Consider the following 17260-nt stretch of genomic DNA (forward strand, 5'->3'; position numbering starts at 1 on the left):
GAGCCTTTTCTGAATGAACTTAATAACTCTCTCCTTCCAAAGTAGCAACCACTTGTCTTAAACCCAGAGACAGAAATTGTATTCTGGATTTATATACATACAAATAACAGCAATTACAGATTGTTTTCCAATTAAGTCATTAACCTAAGATGCTTGCTAAGCATAAAATGTTGGCCACTTGATATTTTGAGTATATATTTTAAGAAGTTTAAGAGAAAACTGAGATGGAGTTACAAATACCATAACATGAATTATAAGATAAAAAAAGTTTTAAAGAACTCACATACCCTAGAGGTAAAAGATCCAACTGTGGGACTAATGTGATTCCAACTGGACCTCAACCAGGAATTCAACATACTTGTTGACAAAACTGATTACAATCTTTGTTTGGTAGATAGCGTAGGCTGATGTAGATTTAGACTGCATTGTAAGCATACAGAACAATCTGACCTCGAGTGGTATCCCACAAGGAGCAACTGTCAATATCCATACAACTAGATGGCTCTATTATATGCCACCAAATCATACATTAGTTATCAAAATTAAGATGCCTACACTCAGTCTTAAATGGTCTTTCTTCTCAAATGTTGAATTAAACATCAATAATGAGGTTCAGAAATATATCAACCTAGCTGATCTTATCTACAAATAAAAAAGCAGTTGTCTACAATGAGGAATATACAATGTATATTCCCACCAACCTATAACTTTGTATACATTGTATATTCCCACCAACCTATAACTTTCTTGGGTATTATCTATATATATAAAAGGCTAAGTGTCTCTCCAGCTGGTAGCTATGACATGCACTGACCACTAGGGGGCAGATGCTAAATGCAGGAGCTGCCATGACGCGCACTGGCCAGCACCACGGACCTGGCGCCAACAAACCAACACTTGGCTTCCCCCAAGTGGGACACGGGCCCTGCCACCACCCCATAGTGACACCCCACCAAATCGCAGCCATTGCTGCCAAGACCTCTTGGAGCAAAATGCGGCCCACAGCCCAGCCCAGCCCAGCGCAGAAAAGTTGCTGTGAGTACCAGGTAATGACATCATGTAGCAATGCCTAGCTTCCTCTTCCTAGCGACTAGCCTCTTTGCAGTTTCTTCAGCCCAGGAACACGACTTGCTTTATAGCCAGGTGCAAACATTTTACACTTTAACCAAATGTTTGTGAAGCATTTTCATGTGCCTCATCTCATTTGATCCTCACAGAAGTCAGAATCCTATTTTCTTTTCATTAGCCAGAAAACTGAGATTTAGAAAGTTTAAAAACTTGACCCGACTAAAAATAAGAAATGGTGGAACTTGAAAATGACTTCACGTTTCCTCACTGCACAGAATATAGTCAAACACTGCTGCAGTTAAATATTTTACCCTGTGTTCTCCCTGCGTGATCTACAATAATAATCTGCTTTGTGTTGATATTTACTGCTGTGTTGCTGACTATTACCTGAAAAAGAAGTTGGGGTGCTTCACTGGGCTGGAAAAAGTTTAGCTAAATCAAAAAGCAGGTCTAATTAAGCAAGTTTATTCTATATATATAAAAGGCTAAGTTGACTTGTGCATGCGTGATACATATAAAGCTCTCACTGGCACCAATTGCACTCATGTGTTTCGATCTGTCATTGTCGATCGTGAATTTGGTTGACACTTCCATTATAGAGAAAGAGAAAACAGTGATATTAAAATATTTCTTCTAATTAATTTCCTTTCAATGTGCACAAATCCATGCACCGGGCCTCTAGTTTTCTAATGTTTGGGTCATAAAGCTTAGAAAGTGATTCATCCAGTCTTTCATGGGTACTCTAGAAAATATGAGATGCAAGTTATCACCATCTCTGGAAAAGATGAGAAAGATATTCCTGCCTATCCATCATTCTCACAGACTTCTCATTTCTCACCTAAAACCAAACCCTAAACTTGAGAGGCCCACTCTAATCCTATACAATGGCAATCACTTCACTTGGTTTTAGGTTACCTCCGGTTACCATCTCTTAGGACTGTACCTGTCCCTTTCATCAATATCACCTGTGAAGGATTAGGCTATTCACTCAGGAAGCTGAACCAGTCTCTAGTTAACTTTGGGTTCAAAGAATGAAAAGGAGTACCTGAACCAATATCCTCATTTTCATAAATGAGGAAAATGAGTCCAAAGAGATACTATGAATTGGTATGGTGGCATAGCTAATTGGTGGCAGATGTCAGAACAGAGTTCTTGCTAACATCAAATAAATTTGACTCAATTTAAATTACCCCAAGCACACCATATTCACAAGTGATTTAAGAAATAACTTTATTTTATACTGGAACATTAGCTAGCTGAGAAGTGAGTGGGAAGTGGCACTATCTCCTACACAGGATGCTGATCACACTTCAATCCATAGCTCCTCCACAAGCTATGGGAATGAGTTTTGCAATAGTAGGGTATGAAAACAAATTCTCAGGCACACATACCATTGATCACACAGTCTTTGCAATAAGAGCCACCAACTTTGGAAATGACTTGGCAACTATAAATTGCCTTATAATATCATCAGCTGAATTTCCTATAATGGTATCTATCTTACCATTGCCAAACTCATAATTTCCAAATCCAACAAAGGATATTCTGTTTCACATGGTCTCATATTAGACAAAATTCTTAAGGTGCTGTATAGCTTTAAGAATTTAAATTTTTGGTTTGTTACTCCTCACCCAAGGATATTTTTTCCACTGATTTTTTAAAATATATTTTTATTGATTTTAGAGAAGGGAGAGGGAGAGAGAGATAGAAACATCAATGATGAGAGAGAACCACTGATCAGCTGCCTCCTGCACGTGCCCCAATGGGGACTGAGCCTGCAACCCAGGTATGTGCCCCTGACCAGAATTGAACCAGGGACCCTTCAGTCCACAGGCCAATGCTCTATCCACTGAGCCAAACCAGCTGAGGCTCCAATGATTTTTAGAGAGTAGAAGGCAGGTACAGAGGGGAGAGAGAGGGAAAAATACATCGATGTGAGAGAGACACATCGATTTGTTGCCTCTCACACAGCCCCAACTGGGGCCAGGGATTGAACCTGCAACCCAGGTACATGCTCTTGACTAGGAATCGAACCCGAGACCCTTCGGTGAATGGAAAAATGCTCTAAACACTGAGAAACGCCAGCCAGGGCTAGGATTTAAATTTAACCCAATCTTTCTCAACAGGACACTGTGACATTTTGACAACAATTTTTGGTGGTGTGTGATTATCCATTGTAGAAGGTTTCAAATCATTGGTCCTCTGTCCTCTAAAAGCAAGTAGTCCCACAAGGCACAACCCCAACACATTTACAGATGATCTTGAGGGGGAAGACACAATCACCAGTATTAGCCCAACTGGTGATGTGGTTCAGTGGTTGAGCATCGACCCATGAACCGGGAGGTCACTAGATCTCTTCCGGGTCAGGGCACATGTCCGGGTTGCAGGCTTGATCCCCAGTAGGGAGCATGCAGGAGGCCAATCTCTCATCATTGATGTTTCTATCTCTCTATCCCTCTCCCTTCCTCTCTCTCTAAAAAGCAATAAAAACATACTAAAGATGTTTACATAAAAACAGACCTGACCCCTTAAGCAAGGTATTTCCCCTCTTTAGGCCTCAGTTTTCTCATCTATTTAAGTAAAGGAATTAGACTAAGTTATCTCTGGTTCATTACAGTTCTAGGAATCTGTGAAGTACAAAGTGTATATCTTGAGTATATAAAAAAGGAGTTGAATTACTTTATAATCCATTAATGATAGAAGCATCAAGATAATAACAACAGCAATACCCACCCTAACTTATGTTTATCTAGGCTAGACCTATAATATAAACCCGGGCTGTATATTAGAATTATCTGAAGAGCTTTAAAAGAAATTGCCCCAGCTCCAAGCCAAGCCATTATCAAATGAATCAGAATCGGCGGTGATGGGGTTCATTTCTTAAGGCTCCCCAAATGATTCTGATGTACAGTGAAAACCAAGAACCACTAATCCATAACTTTTAATCCAAGAAATGCAAAGCAAATGACCAAAGGTTAGTATATCACACACTAGTTGTATAATCAAACATCAACAAATAAGAATAATCCAGAGTTACTATTTACTGATATTCTCAATTACATATAGGGAATTCCATTTCTAGAACAAAAGAAGAGCTCTATAACAATCCCTTGTTCCTACTACAGCTCTTTATTGAGTACTGGCCCAGTCAGAAATAGAATATAACTTCCTGATATAATGAAGTAGTTCAAAGAGATAATACTACAAATTTGCCCACCCTTGCAAAAGTCCTGTCAATCACCAAGATAGTTACAACAATTGTAGTCAAAGTGATACAGAGACTGAAATTCCTCAACATAACTCTCATTCTCTAGGTCTCAGTAAAAGACCTAGTATGTACAAAGAATCAGAAAAAGTTGAGAGGAATGTTTAGGAAAAGATACTTTCAAAAACTATACTCCAGACAAAGTACATCATTTTCCACTTACTCATCAAAGCTTTAAGACCAGTGACATAGGAAAAGAAGAAGCAATCTTGGATAAAATTATTCTTACTCTTTTCAGAACAAACTCAGTGAAAGCAGGACAGATTAAATGGGTAAAACATTAAACTTCTCTCTTACCTTACATGTAAGGCCAAGCCATCCTGTAGGCTAGAGATCCCCATATCCGAGAGCGTATCCGAGCTGACAGAAGTGGGTGACAGAGAGCCCTCCTTCTCCTCCAGTAGATCCAGCTTCACCAGACTGCTGATCTCATCCTCCGAGTTATCTTCAGACACAGAACCAATTATGAATCGGGAGTGCTGGTTCAGCTCCAGAGGTTTGGCCAAGGGGGATGGCTCATCCATTATTTCTTCAAAATGAGCTCTCAGAGCTATGGAGAAAATGAAGAGTGAAGAAAGCAGGTTATAGATAATAAAGTATACCTAAAGATAGCTACAGGTTATACCTAGTACACCACAGCTTGCACTTGGAAGCAAGGCAGAGTTTGAGAATTTGTTTCCTTAGCTATTCTATTTCAGGGCTTTTGTTTTCTACAAGGGAAGAAAATCTACATCATGGTAACTCTGCCTAAAAAATTAAAACCAATTTCCGTTTCCACAAGAAATTATTTTCAAAAAATATATAAGCCAATCCCAATCTCTTTATCAATTTGATGATGTCCAAGAGATAATCAGAAATCTTTCCAATAGGTGAAAGCTCCTTGTTTGTATATTGTAATTGCAGTTATTAGTATGGGGGAGAATGTGGTAAGGGTTTTGGAAGAGTGGTATTCATTGAAAATTTGGTGTTTAGCCCTGGCCGGTGTGGCTCAATTGGTTGAGCATTGCCTCATGCACCGAGAGGTCGACAGTTCGATTCCCAGTCAGGGCACATGCCAGGGTTGCAGGCTCGATCTCCAGTAGGGCACATGCCAGGGGCAGCCGATGGAAGTTTCTCTCTCCCCCCCACCTTCCTCTCTCTGTAAAATAAAAAATAAAAAAAAATTTAAACAACAACAAAAAACCCTTGGTGTTTACAGTAAACTACATAACTACCACCTGGTTCCAAACACTACACTATAAGAGGCTATAAATTTTATATAAGTGCATTTATGTATAAATATATACATAAACTGTTTATATATAAATAAACACATACTACATAGTGAATAGATATTCTACATGTATATATATGTGTACATACATGGACACACATAAATATATAGTTTACTTTAAAGCAAACTCCAGATGGGTATTTTTTTTTACTTAAAAAAAAAATCTTTACTTGTCCCCATGAGAGTTTTCTTAAATTACATCTGTCAAAAATACACCCCAAAAATGTCTGCTTTTGGCTCTAATGTGCTGACAGTGATAGGGAGAAAGTGAATCTACTATCAAATTTAAATCTACAATTAAAATAATGGAGGTGTCATCTCAATTAAGTATACGTTTTCCAGATACAGGGCCTTATTAGTTAGGATTAGATATTGCCAATCCTAGAAAACTAATTAACAAAGACCAAAACATAGTTCTAAGTCCACTACAATAAAGACTGAACTAAATAAAATGGTATTTATTGTCATTCCAAAATCCCTATTAAAAACACTTTAAAACTACACATCAACTTAGTATTAAACAGCTTGTGGCCTAACCTACAATTTTAATTCAGAGAATAATGATTCCCAATCCTGATTTTGAGGTGCTCTAAGAGTTGATATGTCAACAGGTAATAAGAAATTTATTAATAAATTTCATATGCTATAAATCACTTTGAGGCATAAAAGAACAGTGTTCTTTGACATTAGACAAAACATCAAGATTTTAAAATGCTCAGGAATCACCACTAAACATGTTAAAATTACACATGCACCATTATTTTTTGTGCAATCTGTGAATCAGAGCTTGTTCATTTATAAAGATAAAACATATTTGTAATGCTAGAATAGTGGTTCTCAAGTGTGGTTTCTAGACCAGGAGCAGTATTACCTGGGAATCCATTAAGAGTACAAATTCTTGCCCTAACCGGTTTGGCTTGGTGGATGGAGCATCGGGCTGCGGACTGAAGGATCCCAGGTTCGATTCCGGTCAAGGGCATGTACCTTGGTTGCGGGCACATCCCCAGTAGGGGGTGTGCAGAAGGCAGCTGATCAATGTTTCTCTCTCATTGATGTTTCTAACTCTCTATCCATCCCTCTCCCTTCCTCTCTGTAAAAAAATCAATAAAATATATATTTTTAAAAAGAGTACAAATTCTTGGGCCCTACCACAGACAAACTAACTGTGTCAGAACCTATAGGTTGGGGCCCAATAATCAATATTTTACCAAGTCCTAAAGTTTGAGAACCACTGTGCTAGAAGAATAAAGCAGTAATAATAAATTGCTAGGAATGCTAAAAAATACCTACAGACATTTCTTAAAAGTGAGTTGGAGATTACTTAAGCTAACTTTTTTTTTTTTTATATTTTATTGATATTTTACAGAGAGGAAGGGAGAGGGATAAAGAGCTAGAAACATCGATGAGAGAGAAACATCGATCAGCTGCCTCCTGCACACCTCCCACTGGGGATGTGCCTGCAACCAAGGTACATGCCCTTGACCGGAATCGAACCCGGGACCCTTCAGTCCGCAGGCCGACGCTCTATCCACTGAGCCAAACCGGTTTCGGCTTAAGCTAACTTTTATGTTTAAAACTAGAATCAAATATAAAAATATCATGCAAACTTGACATCTAAATTTTCTATACATTTCTCCCTTGGAATATTAAGTTTCCATAAAAAATTTTTGTTTAATGTCTCCAAATTTTATAAAGGGTTCACTTCCAGAATATTAAAAGAAAACCAAATCATTTAAAAAGGGGGTTAGGGAGAGAGAAAGAGAAAGGGAGAAAGAAGTTCTAACAGATGACCACTCCAAACATCAGAAAGTACAGCAGCAAAAAGTCTACTTCTTTCACATTTTAGACCAGTTCGTAATCAAGTTTAAAAACAATAGATTTTTTTAAAAAACCTCCATTTCAGCTAACAGAAAATAACGGCTGCCTTCTTCACAAAAGAAATAAGTAAGGCATTCAGGGACAGATTCTACGTTATAGCCTGCCCAAAATTAGGTGACTAGACTAAAAAATAAAATTAATAAGAAGCATTTCTCTGATTCCATGGAAGAAAAGGGATTGATTAATAAATGAAAGTCTCTAAAAAGTCAACTTCAATTTTTTCTTTCCTAGCTAAGAATATGAAGGCAGCCTTCCCTAAAGGGTTGCAAAGATTGGAAGCAGCCCAGTGTCAACAGCTAAAGACCTTTCCACCAACCAGCAACTCTACTGAATGGTATGCCCAGGCACAAGCCTACAAACCATCAGAAGAAGAGAGGTCATGTATGGAAAATCACTGAGTAGCTGTCCAGACACTCTAGAAGATACTCTACAGCTCGTCCCACTTCCATTGATTCTAGCCCTGAATGAAAGAGAAAAGGTGGTGGCATACTATCACTGTCAGACTTGTTCACTCAAGTTATCCCCCCTAAAACTGCATTTATCTTTTGTGGGAGGCAACTTTTAACATAAAAGCCTACAGGTTAATATTTTAGCACATGAACATAAAATTTTTATAACACTGAAAACAAGGAGCATTATTTGTAACTGACCTCTTATAATTCTTACTGTCTGAGCAGATATCCACTTCCAAAAAGAACTAAAAAAAAAAGAAAGGGAGATACATTTGAAGTACTTTTTAAAAGAAATTCAAAATTTATCAATAACTGTTTTGCTCAGCATAATATAAAGTAATAATACTCCAAGTATGATTTTCTGGTCAAATCTATTATTGAACTTGAAGCATAAAGTTTAGTTGTTTACTATATTTGTTCAAATCTGTGAATCAAAAACATTATATGCTCAAAGACTTTTTATTCATGAAAGTATTAAACAATAATCCAATATTGTAATTTCACAATATGCCTCTTCCATGTACACTTAGATGAACACATTTCAACCCTATGATTTCCAGTATTTCATCAAAAAAGAAGAAAACCACTAGATTCGATACAACCCAGTCAGGCAATGATTATGTTTCCAAATGGCTATATGCGCCTTGGTCAGTGTGGCTCTCTTGGTAGGAGCGTTGTCCCATGCCGGTTCAATTTCCAGTCAGGACATACTAGCATACCTAGATTGCTAGTTCAATCCATGGTTAAGGTGTGTATCGGAGGCAACCAATTGATGTTGCTCTCCCCCTCTTTCTAAAATCAATAAAATGGCTATACCCACCCACAAAGAAAGGGAGAGAACAGATCTCCTATTACATTAAGTCCCTAAACTCTAAGAGACCAAAGAATCTCTAGTTACTTCCCAAATCCAGGGTTTCCTTCTAGGCCCAACATTTAACTGTACCCAAGGTAGAAATTCTCAAATTTGACTATTTATAACAATCACCTGTCGAGCTTTTAAAAAACATATAGTATGTCTAAACTCCACCCCAGATCAACTGAGCATCAGAATTGCTGCTGGAGACCCAGAGATCTGAATATTAAGTTTCACAGTTGACTGACATAGTTCCACTGGTTTGGGGTGAAAAAAACATAAGGAAAGAACCTATTATACAGATAGGGAAATCCAGAGCTTCTAAGAGAAGACCCTGAATGACAGCAAGATTGGGGCAGTGTAGGTATGTTAATTGGGGAATTAAGATTTACCCAATTATGTAGTTTGAGCTACGTATAATTTTGATTCATTCACATTGGATGGCCATTGTGTTGGCCGTTGTCATTTTTTAACTTGATAATCTAAGGGAAAAGAGGTCAGTGCCCCTGACTAAACAGTTAGGTATTACATGTTTTAAAAATGTTTGCAACACACCAGTTGAAAATAGTTACATTAAGTGAAGAAACCAAAGGTGAAGAACAGTATGTAAAGTATGCATAAATTGTATTTAAAAAATTAGCAGAGTGGGGAGCATTTGTCTGAATATGAATAAAACCTCTATTTAAAAATAAATACATTTAAATAAATATATCTGATCATTACTATTAAGAAATTATAATGATATTAATAACACTGCTTGTCTCTGGTGAAGGGTACTGGATGGCTGCAAGACAAAATTAGCATGGAGAATGTCACTATATATGCTTTTATTACATTTGTTTTCTCTCTCTTATATGTTTAAACTTTTGAACTATGTGCATATCTCACTTATGTATTAGCAACTGAAGATTTTAAATACGTTAACAGAAAGTTCTACCCAACCCAGCCAGTAAAGCTCAGTGGTTGAGCCTCGACCCATGAACCAGTAGATCATGGTTCGATTCCAGGTCAGGACACATGCCCAAGTTTTGGACTCTATCCCCAGCAGGGGTTGTGCAGGATGCAGCTGATTGATGATTCTCCCTCATCATTGATGTTTCTATCTCTCCCTCTTTTTTCCTCTCTGAAATCAATAAAAATGTTTATATATAAAAAAAGTTTTACTCAATTCCATGCCACTCCGATCCTTTATCTCCTATCTCTGAGCATTTAAGTAGACAATGAGCATGTCATTCCCTTATTTAATATATGTAATTGACTCTGTTATCTCCTCAATGAAGCTGGAAAAGTTATCTCTTCCAATCCTTTTAGATCTACCACCAATAGCACCTTACAATGTTGTGTAAACACTAGGCTTCTGCAGGCCGTTTCATAGGAATTCCAGTTAACATTTGAGTTACAAAACTAGGAGACATGAAAAACGGGTTTATTTCAAATATTATTACCTAGAAACATTTAGATGCTTCCAGGTAAAAAGCCATTTTGTGAATTCAAAAAGCTTTGGGATTATGAATCAATTTCCCTTTATAATCTTACTTCATAGAACAACAGTATTTAGAAAAAGCTGGAGCCATGATTCAGATGTGTCACTACCTTCTAAACAGTCTCAAGATAAAAATTTCTTCTTTGAAAACACATTGCTTTTTTTTGTTGTTGCCCCCCAGTTCTCTGGATTGTACTTTATGTTACCTGGCAGAGATGTAGAGGAGACATTTACAGGTTAAAGCAGCAATTCCTAATCCTCTTGGAGTTAAAACATCTTGTGTCATTTTAAAGAGACAGTTTTGAGTTGAAAATAATGACAAACTCTCAAAAATTAGTTGCCCCAGATGATGGACTGCCTATAGCTGGAATTTTCAATAGGACTATCAGATAAGATATTCTCATATTAACTGGAAAATTGGACTATAAAATTCCTAAGGTACACTCCAATACTAAAAGTTCTACTAAATTCTTGGATTTATAAGTTGGAATCAAAGGGAAATTAAGTAGCTTGCCTTGTCAGGGCCAGGAATACCACTAAATGTTGATATCCAAAACACAAACCAGCTATCTATCCTCCTGGTGCTAATCTACTGATATTACTCTTATTAAACTTGAAAACTAATCAAGCTCCTATCAACCTACTATCCCCCCAATTTGGCATGTGTGTAAATACATACATATACATGTGTGCCAACTTCTATGACTAAGGACAGATTTAAAAGCTTTCTACAAAAACAGTAATTTTTAGGAACTTCATTAATGAGCATACTCTCTATTTCTATCATTGGAGATAGCCAAATACACATAAATGAAACCTTACATATCCAGAAAAAGATTCTCCAAAACTGAGTCTGCTTTTCAAACTTAACTCCATAAACTCATTTGTGTTATTTTGAAAATGAAAATCATTTATACAAGCTTACTTTCTGGGATGATCACTAGTACTGCCAAACAATTTCAATTCCTATTGTCATGTGATGGTAAACATTACTGTGGTTCCTTATATAAAGGAGGGTGAATATGGCATTTGGAAACAATGAAATGAACCTAAGTCCCAAATAACATCACTGGAAGGCCAAACCAGTTGGGGCCACCAAACCTTTGGGTAAGGCACTTAACACTGCTGTTGTTGAAGCCACTTTTCACTTGCTTAAACATTCCAAGACTAGATGGCTTTATGATAACTTGAATAAATAAAAAATTGGTAAGACAACTGTATCATTAGAGCACACATACTAAGATTGACTGGTTGAACTCATAGGAACCTATACTGTATCAATCAGATTCATATTCCTTGTGTTAAGTGCAACATCCTTATAAACACTATTTGTCAGTTTCCTAACTAATAGCATCTTCACATAAGCCATGAGATGCAAGTAAAGTAGTGAATAGTCACTAAATTGTACACTTATTGAAACAAACAAAAAACTAGTTAAGCAATAATCTGTTAGAGTAGAAGATCGGTGAATACTTCCTTTAAATATGTTAGTCACCTCATAGTTAAAGAAACTTTTTCAACCAATGAGTCTTTAGTGTTCATTCACTTCTTCATAATCTTGTTGTTTTAAGGGTTTGGAAAAATGCTTGATGCATAGCTTCTACAGTTATTAATCTTTAAGAGCATATTAGATAACCTTTTTTCTGAATTGTAAAAAGACTCCTCCAATTATAAATTCTAAATTCCAATGTATTATTCCATCAATTTTCATTTTAATTTACTTCTTTCTTCAACCACGACTATTAGTATATTACATATTTTTAAAAATTATTTCAAAGAAAGAAAAACATTAGCCCCAGACCTGTTAAACCAGTCTGTGTGATGGCCAAAATGTTTTCCTAATCACTAACTGAAAAGGTAGTAGAATTTTACATAATGTTCTACACCTGAACCTGTTCACAGCACTTTAGAGAGGTAAGTATCAGAGAGAGTTCTGAGGCTGGCTCTTTCACAATGCCAGTTCTTTGACATAACCTAGTCATCATCTGAACTGTAAATTCACTAAACTAAATACCATCATTTCCCAATCCTTCCTCCGGTTTTAAAAACAATTCAACTTATGCTTGCTATATTTCAGTTCTGCACTGGTAAATTCAAAACAAAACTTCTGCAACACAAGTAAACCCAAGCGGCTTTGTAAATAAGTGCTTTGTCTTTGACATCTTTCATATGCTCACTTTACAATACCGGTTAACTATTCTTGGATTCACAACAGTCCTCCTATCATTAGAAATGAGAAAATTAAGTCAAGAAAAGTGGGAAGAGACTTGCTACTTTGTAACAAGCAGGCACTTACCTGGACAATGCAGCTGCTGTTCTGCCCTATATTACTATATTAGACCACAACACTTACCTTAAAAGTGCTTGCCAAACAGGCAGCAAAAAAATACTTCTCAATCACAAACATCCAAAGCATTCCCACCAAGAAGAGACAAATCAGATAATTCCTACCACCCAGAAAGAAGAAATCATGTAACCAAAGTAAGCATGTTTCTCAATCTGTTATCATGGGGTTGGGGGGAAAAATGAATGAAAAGAAATCGAGATTAAAGGGATCAACCTCTGAGACTGAGGACTAGGTTATGAGGTTTATTCCACACATTGGGAAATTACTGAAAACTGCTTAAGTAGAAATGGAATCAATCAGGAAGTCCTAGGATCTTTTGATTTTAGACTTAAACCCCAAAACAAAAATATGTGAAATTAAAGTATTCCCTCTATTGGAGCAGCTATATTCTCATATGCTTCTATAAAATCTACAAGACCTGCATGGTGTCCCTGGTATTTAGAGCTGATTCTAAGTGTCCAGGAGTGTCCACTTTCTGTGTCCAAATCCAAAAATAATGTTGGCACTGACCCGAACAGGACCTTGACGCACATTTTCCTCTGAAATTAGCCTCACATCACCTTCCGACGTCCTATCTCCAATAATATAGCAGATGGGAAGGCGAGAGTAACAGGAAAGTACATTTTCTAGTCCCTCACACAAAACATAAACCCTGGGAGCAAGATCTGGCAAGGAACAACTCGCCTGGCCCTGGCTCGCACCACCGTACAAAGACACAGAGAGAGCCACAGAGCCAGGGTCTCTGCACCCTACACCTCACTCTCAAGAGTTAGAAGACTTTCAATGCAATTGGACCCAACCCTCAACATCCCCCTCCCACGTGGGTCTTTACCCTCTCCCTAGCGCGGGGCCGCCTCGGAGAGAGTCGTCAGAGGAAGGACTCTGACCTCGTCGGACCTAGCACGGGAGTGAGGTATAGGGAGCCCCAGGCCCACATCCCAGCCCCTTCCTAGAGGCCCTGGGCTGTACGCCTCCCAGTTCCGGGTCTCAGCTCCCACCCCGAGGCCCCAGGCCCCTCCTTGACTCCAGAGAGGGGAACTCGAGGCCCCGGAGCTGCGGGGAGGGTTGGGCTGCCTAGCACTGGGGGTCCGGCGGGATGGAGCCGGCCGCGTGCGGGTGGGCGGAAGATGGGAGGCGGCCCCCTGTTGCCACCTCCCCTCTCCTCCCCGGGCCCCAGCCTCTCCAGGCCATGAATCACCAGCTCTGGGGTACCCACACCTCACCTCACCTCCCGGCGGCGAGTCCGCGGTCCGGCGTCCCAGAGCCCCTGCGCGGAGGAAGGGCTGGGCGGGAGGAGACGCGGTGAGCACCGCGATGGCTGACAGGCGCGCAGCTCGAGACCGGCCGGGCACACGGGGAAGGGGCGGGGCCTCACGCCAGTCGGCCCGCCCCCGCCCCGCCCCCGCCCCGCCCCCGCCTCCCACCTCAGCCTGCAAGCCTCGTGGGGTGACTACGTCCGGAGTTACTCCAGGTTATTCACCTCCGACCCCACTCCGGGCGGCAGCGCTGTCCGGCCCGCTGAGAGGCAAACTGCGGGTTCCGAGGGCCTGGCGACAGCCAATGGGAGGGAGGCGCGGGGCGGGGCGACGTGAGGCGATGCCGATGGTCCGAGCGCGCTCTGCCATTCGGGACCCAGCGGCTAGGAGGCGGGCGGGTCTAGGGCAATCGCGGGGCCCCAGTTCGGGCCTTCGCCGCCCTTTCTGCCGGGGGCGGGTGTGGGGTCCAGGGCCGGCCGGCCACTCCCCCTTCTGGCGGACAAGGGATGGGGGGAAATGGCCCTGCGTGCACCTCCGACCCGGGAGAGAAACGCCCGGGGCCAGCAGGAGTGTAGCGCGGGAAGGGAGCCCAGAACGGAGCGAGACTGAATAGAGCGGTTGGTGTACGGGCCTCGTGAGGATCTTTTCGTGTTCAATTCTAACACCCTGAAGAGGTGGGTATTGCATCGTGAATTGCCCAGGATCACACAGGCTGGTTTGCAAGTTGGTGCAGGCTAAGTAATCCCTATTCTGGAACAACATAACCAGACTCCCTTGGCTTGCTCCTCAGACCCAAAGCAGCCCACCGCAAGAGAGTCTTTGCTGCTGGATCCTGGAGCGGTGAGGGCAAGCCTCACTCAGTAAAGAAAGCTCAGTAAGAAGGGCAGTGTAGTGAAGGACCGCAGTTTTTTCTGCCTGCCCTGAGCAGGGAAAATACGTGGCAGTAAATTCCTGACTTCTCGGATTTGAGTGTGTCTCCCAACTTCCACTGTGGTTACACCAAACCTTTCAGATAAAGCCAACCAATTTCTCTAGTTTTTCGTTATTTATAGCACACTTTCATGGTGGCTGTGTTGAAAATTAATAGGAACTAAAAGAAGGCCCAACATATAATACAACTATTGTACAGGAGAAAAGAGAAAATTGCACTTCAGAAGAATGGAGTGAGTTTAACCCCTTGCAAGGATTTAATGAGCGCCCAGAGTACTTTTCTGATCCTTACACAAGCTTGTGTTAAAGGCCAAGAGATGTACAGAGGATGATTTGGCAAGAAGTTCTGTGCCATAGGGCAAAAAATGCATAGGGTAGAAACACACACCTGAGGTCAGAAGTTCTTGGGCCAAGTAGAGACAGGAAGATTGGAGGATTAACCAACAAGGAGCAATATTCATTTAGGAGCCCTCAATACCATGAGGTGGTGGCTTCTCCAAGAATTTACCAACCTGCTTTAAAATATTAGGGACTAGAAACAGAAATTTAGAAAGATGTAGACTTGACAGAGCACTGACCCACATTTCACAATAGCTGTGTTTGTCATTGGATGCATGTCAGTTGAACAAACAAAGGAAATAAGAACTTAAAGATAATTGCAGGTTTAACAGGATGTTTGACTTGGCTTACTGGAAAAAAAAAAAAAAAAGCCTGGAAAGAGGGAAGTTTTACCTCTCCCTAATAGTGTCTCTGAAGCTGGCATGAAGGAAGTGACTTTGGAAAGAATTAAAAATCTTGAGGTTGCCTCTTTTCTTTTTCATCTGCCTTTCCCATGAAGTAATAGGAACTCTGGCCCCAAGATTGCTTCTTAATGGTGCTGCTGTTTATCCACATTAGGAGCACTGCAAAATCAGGTTACCCTCAAAAACTATCCTTATGTGAAATTTCAGCAAGCCATTACATGTCCTGCTTTTGACCTCACTGAATATTTGAAGTAATTGAGCTCTAAAGAACTAGCCAAGGAAAGGCCTAATAAAAGAGCTGCAGTGAAAGAAAACGAAAGATGAGTTAGGACAGTGGTCGGCAAACTCTTGAGTCAACAGAGCCAAATATCAACAGTACAATGATTGAAATTTCTTTTAAGAGCCAAATTTTTTAAACTTAAACTTCTCCTAACGCCACTTCTTCAAAATAGACTCGCCCAGGCCGTGGTATTTTGTGGAAGAGCCACACTCAAGGGGCCAAAGAGCCGCATGTGGCTCGCGAGCTGCAGTTTGCTGACCACTGAGTTAGGATATACCAAGACCACGTAGGATCTAATAATCCAATTATCACCATCAAATGTTAAGACAAGTGGGTAGAACTGTGTCTTTAAGACAATACACCTGAAATTTCAACAACTCCAAAGCGGTGCATGCCAAAACCTGCCAATCTTTACTGTAGGCTCTTTAGAGCTGTTTCATGAGTTCTTGCCACACAAGCCATTATGTCAGTAAGAAGCGGAGGAGGAGAGCCAAAGGGTGGAGAGAACTTACTATACAAGACTAACAAGTGGAAGAGAAGGGAGTAGAACATTTCTAGAAGCTGAAACTAGACAGCAATAATGGGATGAATTCTGTCCCAGAATTCATATGTTGAAGTCCTAATCCCCATCACCTCAGAAGGTGAATATATTTGGAGACAGGATCTTTAAAGAGAAAGTTAAATTAAAATGAGGTCATCAGGGGAGACCCTAATTCCAAATGATTGGTGTCCTTATAAAGAGAGGAAACTAGGACACAGACACACACAGAGGAGAGACCATCCGAGAATCACAAATTGATGAAGCATTTGCCAGAATTGTTGCTCTTATGCTGGAGAAGATGGCCATCTACAATCCAAAGAGACAAGCTTCTGAAGAAACCAACCCTGGGAACACCTTGATTTTCAGACACAGTCTCCAGAACTGTGGAGAAATAAATTTCTATTGTTTAAGCCACCCAATCTGTGGTACTTTATTATGGGAACCCTAGAAAACTAATATAAGGTCCCAAATATCAAATGGCTTCCAAGTTTTTTAAGAAGGTTGTCAGATTTATCCTGAACATTCCAAATATCATCCAACTTTAAAGATAGTCTCTAATATTGTGCATCAACTATAATTGAAAAATCAATTTTTAAAAAAATTGGGGGGAAAGCCCGGCCAGTATGGCTCAGTGGTTGAGCGTCAACCAAGGAACCAAGAGGTCACAGTTCAATTCCTGGTCAGGGCATATGCCCAGGTTGCAGGCTCAATCCCCAGTAGGGGACATGAAGGAGGCAGCCAACTGATGACGTTTCTCTCTCTCTCTAAGAAACTCAATAAAAACATATTTTTTAATTTTTATTTTTTTTAAATCCTCACTGGAGGAATTAGGTTATTTTTTCCATTGACTTTTTTTTTTTTTTTTTTTTTTTTTTTTTTTAGCGAGAGTAG

General features: G+C 39.9%; 1 protein-coding gene across 7 annotated transcripts in view; it reads right to left on the reverse strand.

Annotated features, from left to right (window-relative positions):
- The window catches only part of ACACA (acetyl-CoA carboxylase alpha), a 249999-nt gene that overhangs the window by 194447 nt on the left and 38292 nt on the right, over nucleotides 1-17260 (reverse strand). For 4 of the 7 annotated variants that reach the window (XM_080677837.1, XM_080677835.1, XM_080677836.1 and 1 more), the window contains 2 exons: nucleotides 8135-8181; nucleotides 4631-4883 (listed from right to left, as the gene is read on the reverse strand). In XM_080677837.1, coding sequence (XP_080533963.1) covers nucleotides 4631-4883; nucleotides 8135-8181 — 300 coding nt within the window. Of the gene's footprint in view, nucleotides 1-4630; nucleotides 4884-8134; nucleotides 8182-13842; nucleotides 13964-17260 lie in introns of those variants that run through there. The other 3 variants (XM_080677840.1, XM_080677842.1, XM_080677839.1) reach the window with 3 other exon arrangements.

The sequence above is a fragment of the Plecotus auritus genome (genome assembly GCF_963455305.1).
Source record: "Plecotus auritus genome assembly, chromosome: 7".
In the NCBI taxonomy this organism is placed as follows: domain Eukaryota; kingdom Metazoa; phylum Chordata; class Mammalia; order Chiroptera; family Vespertilionidae; genus Plecotus; species Plecotus auritus.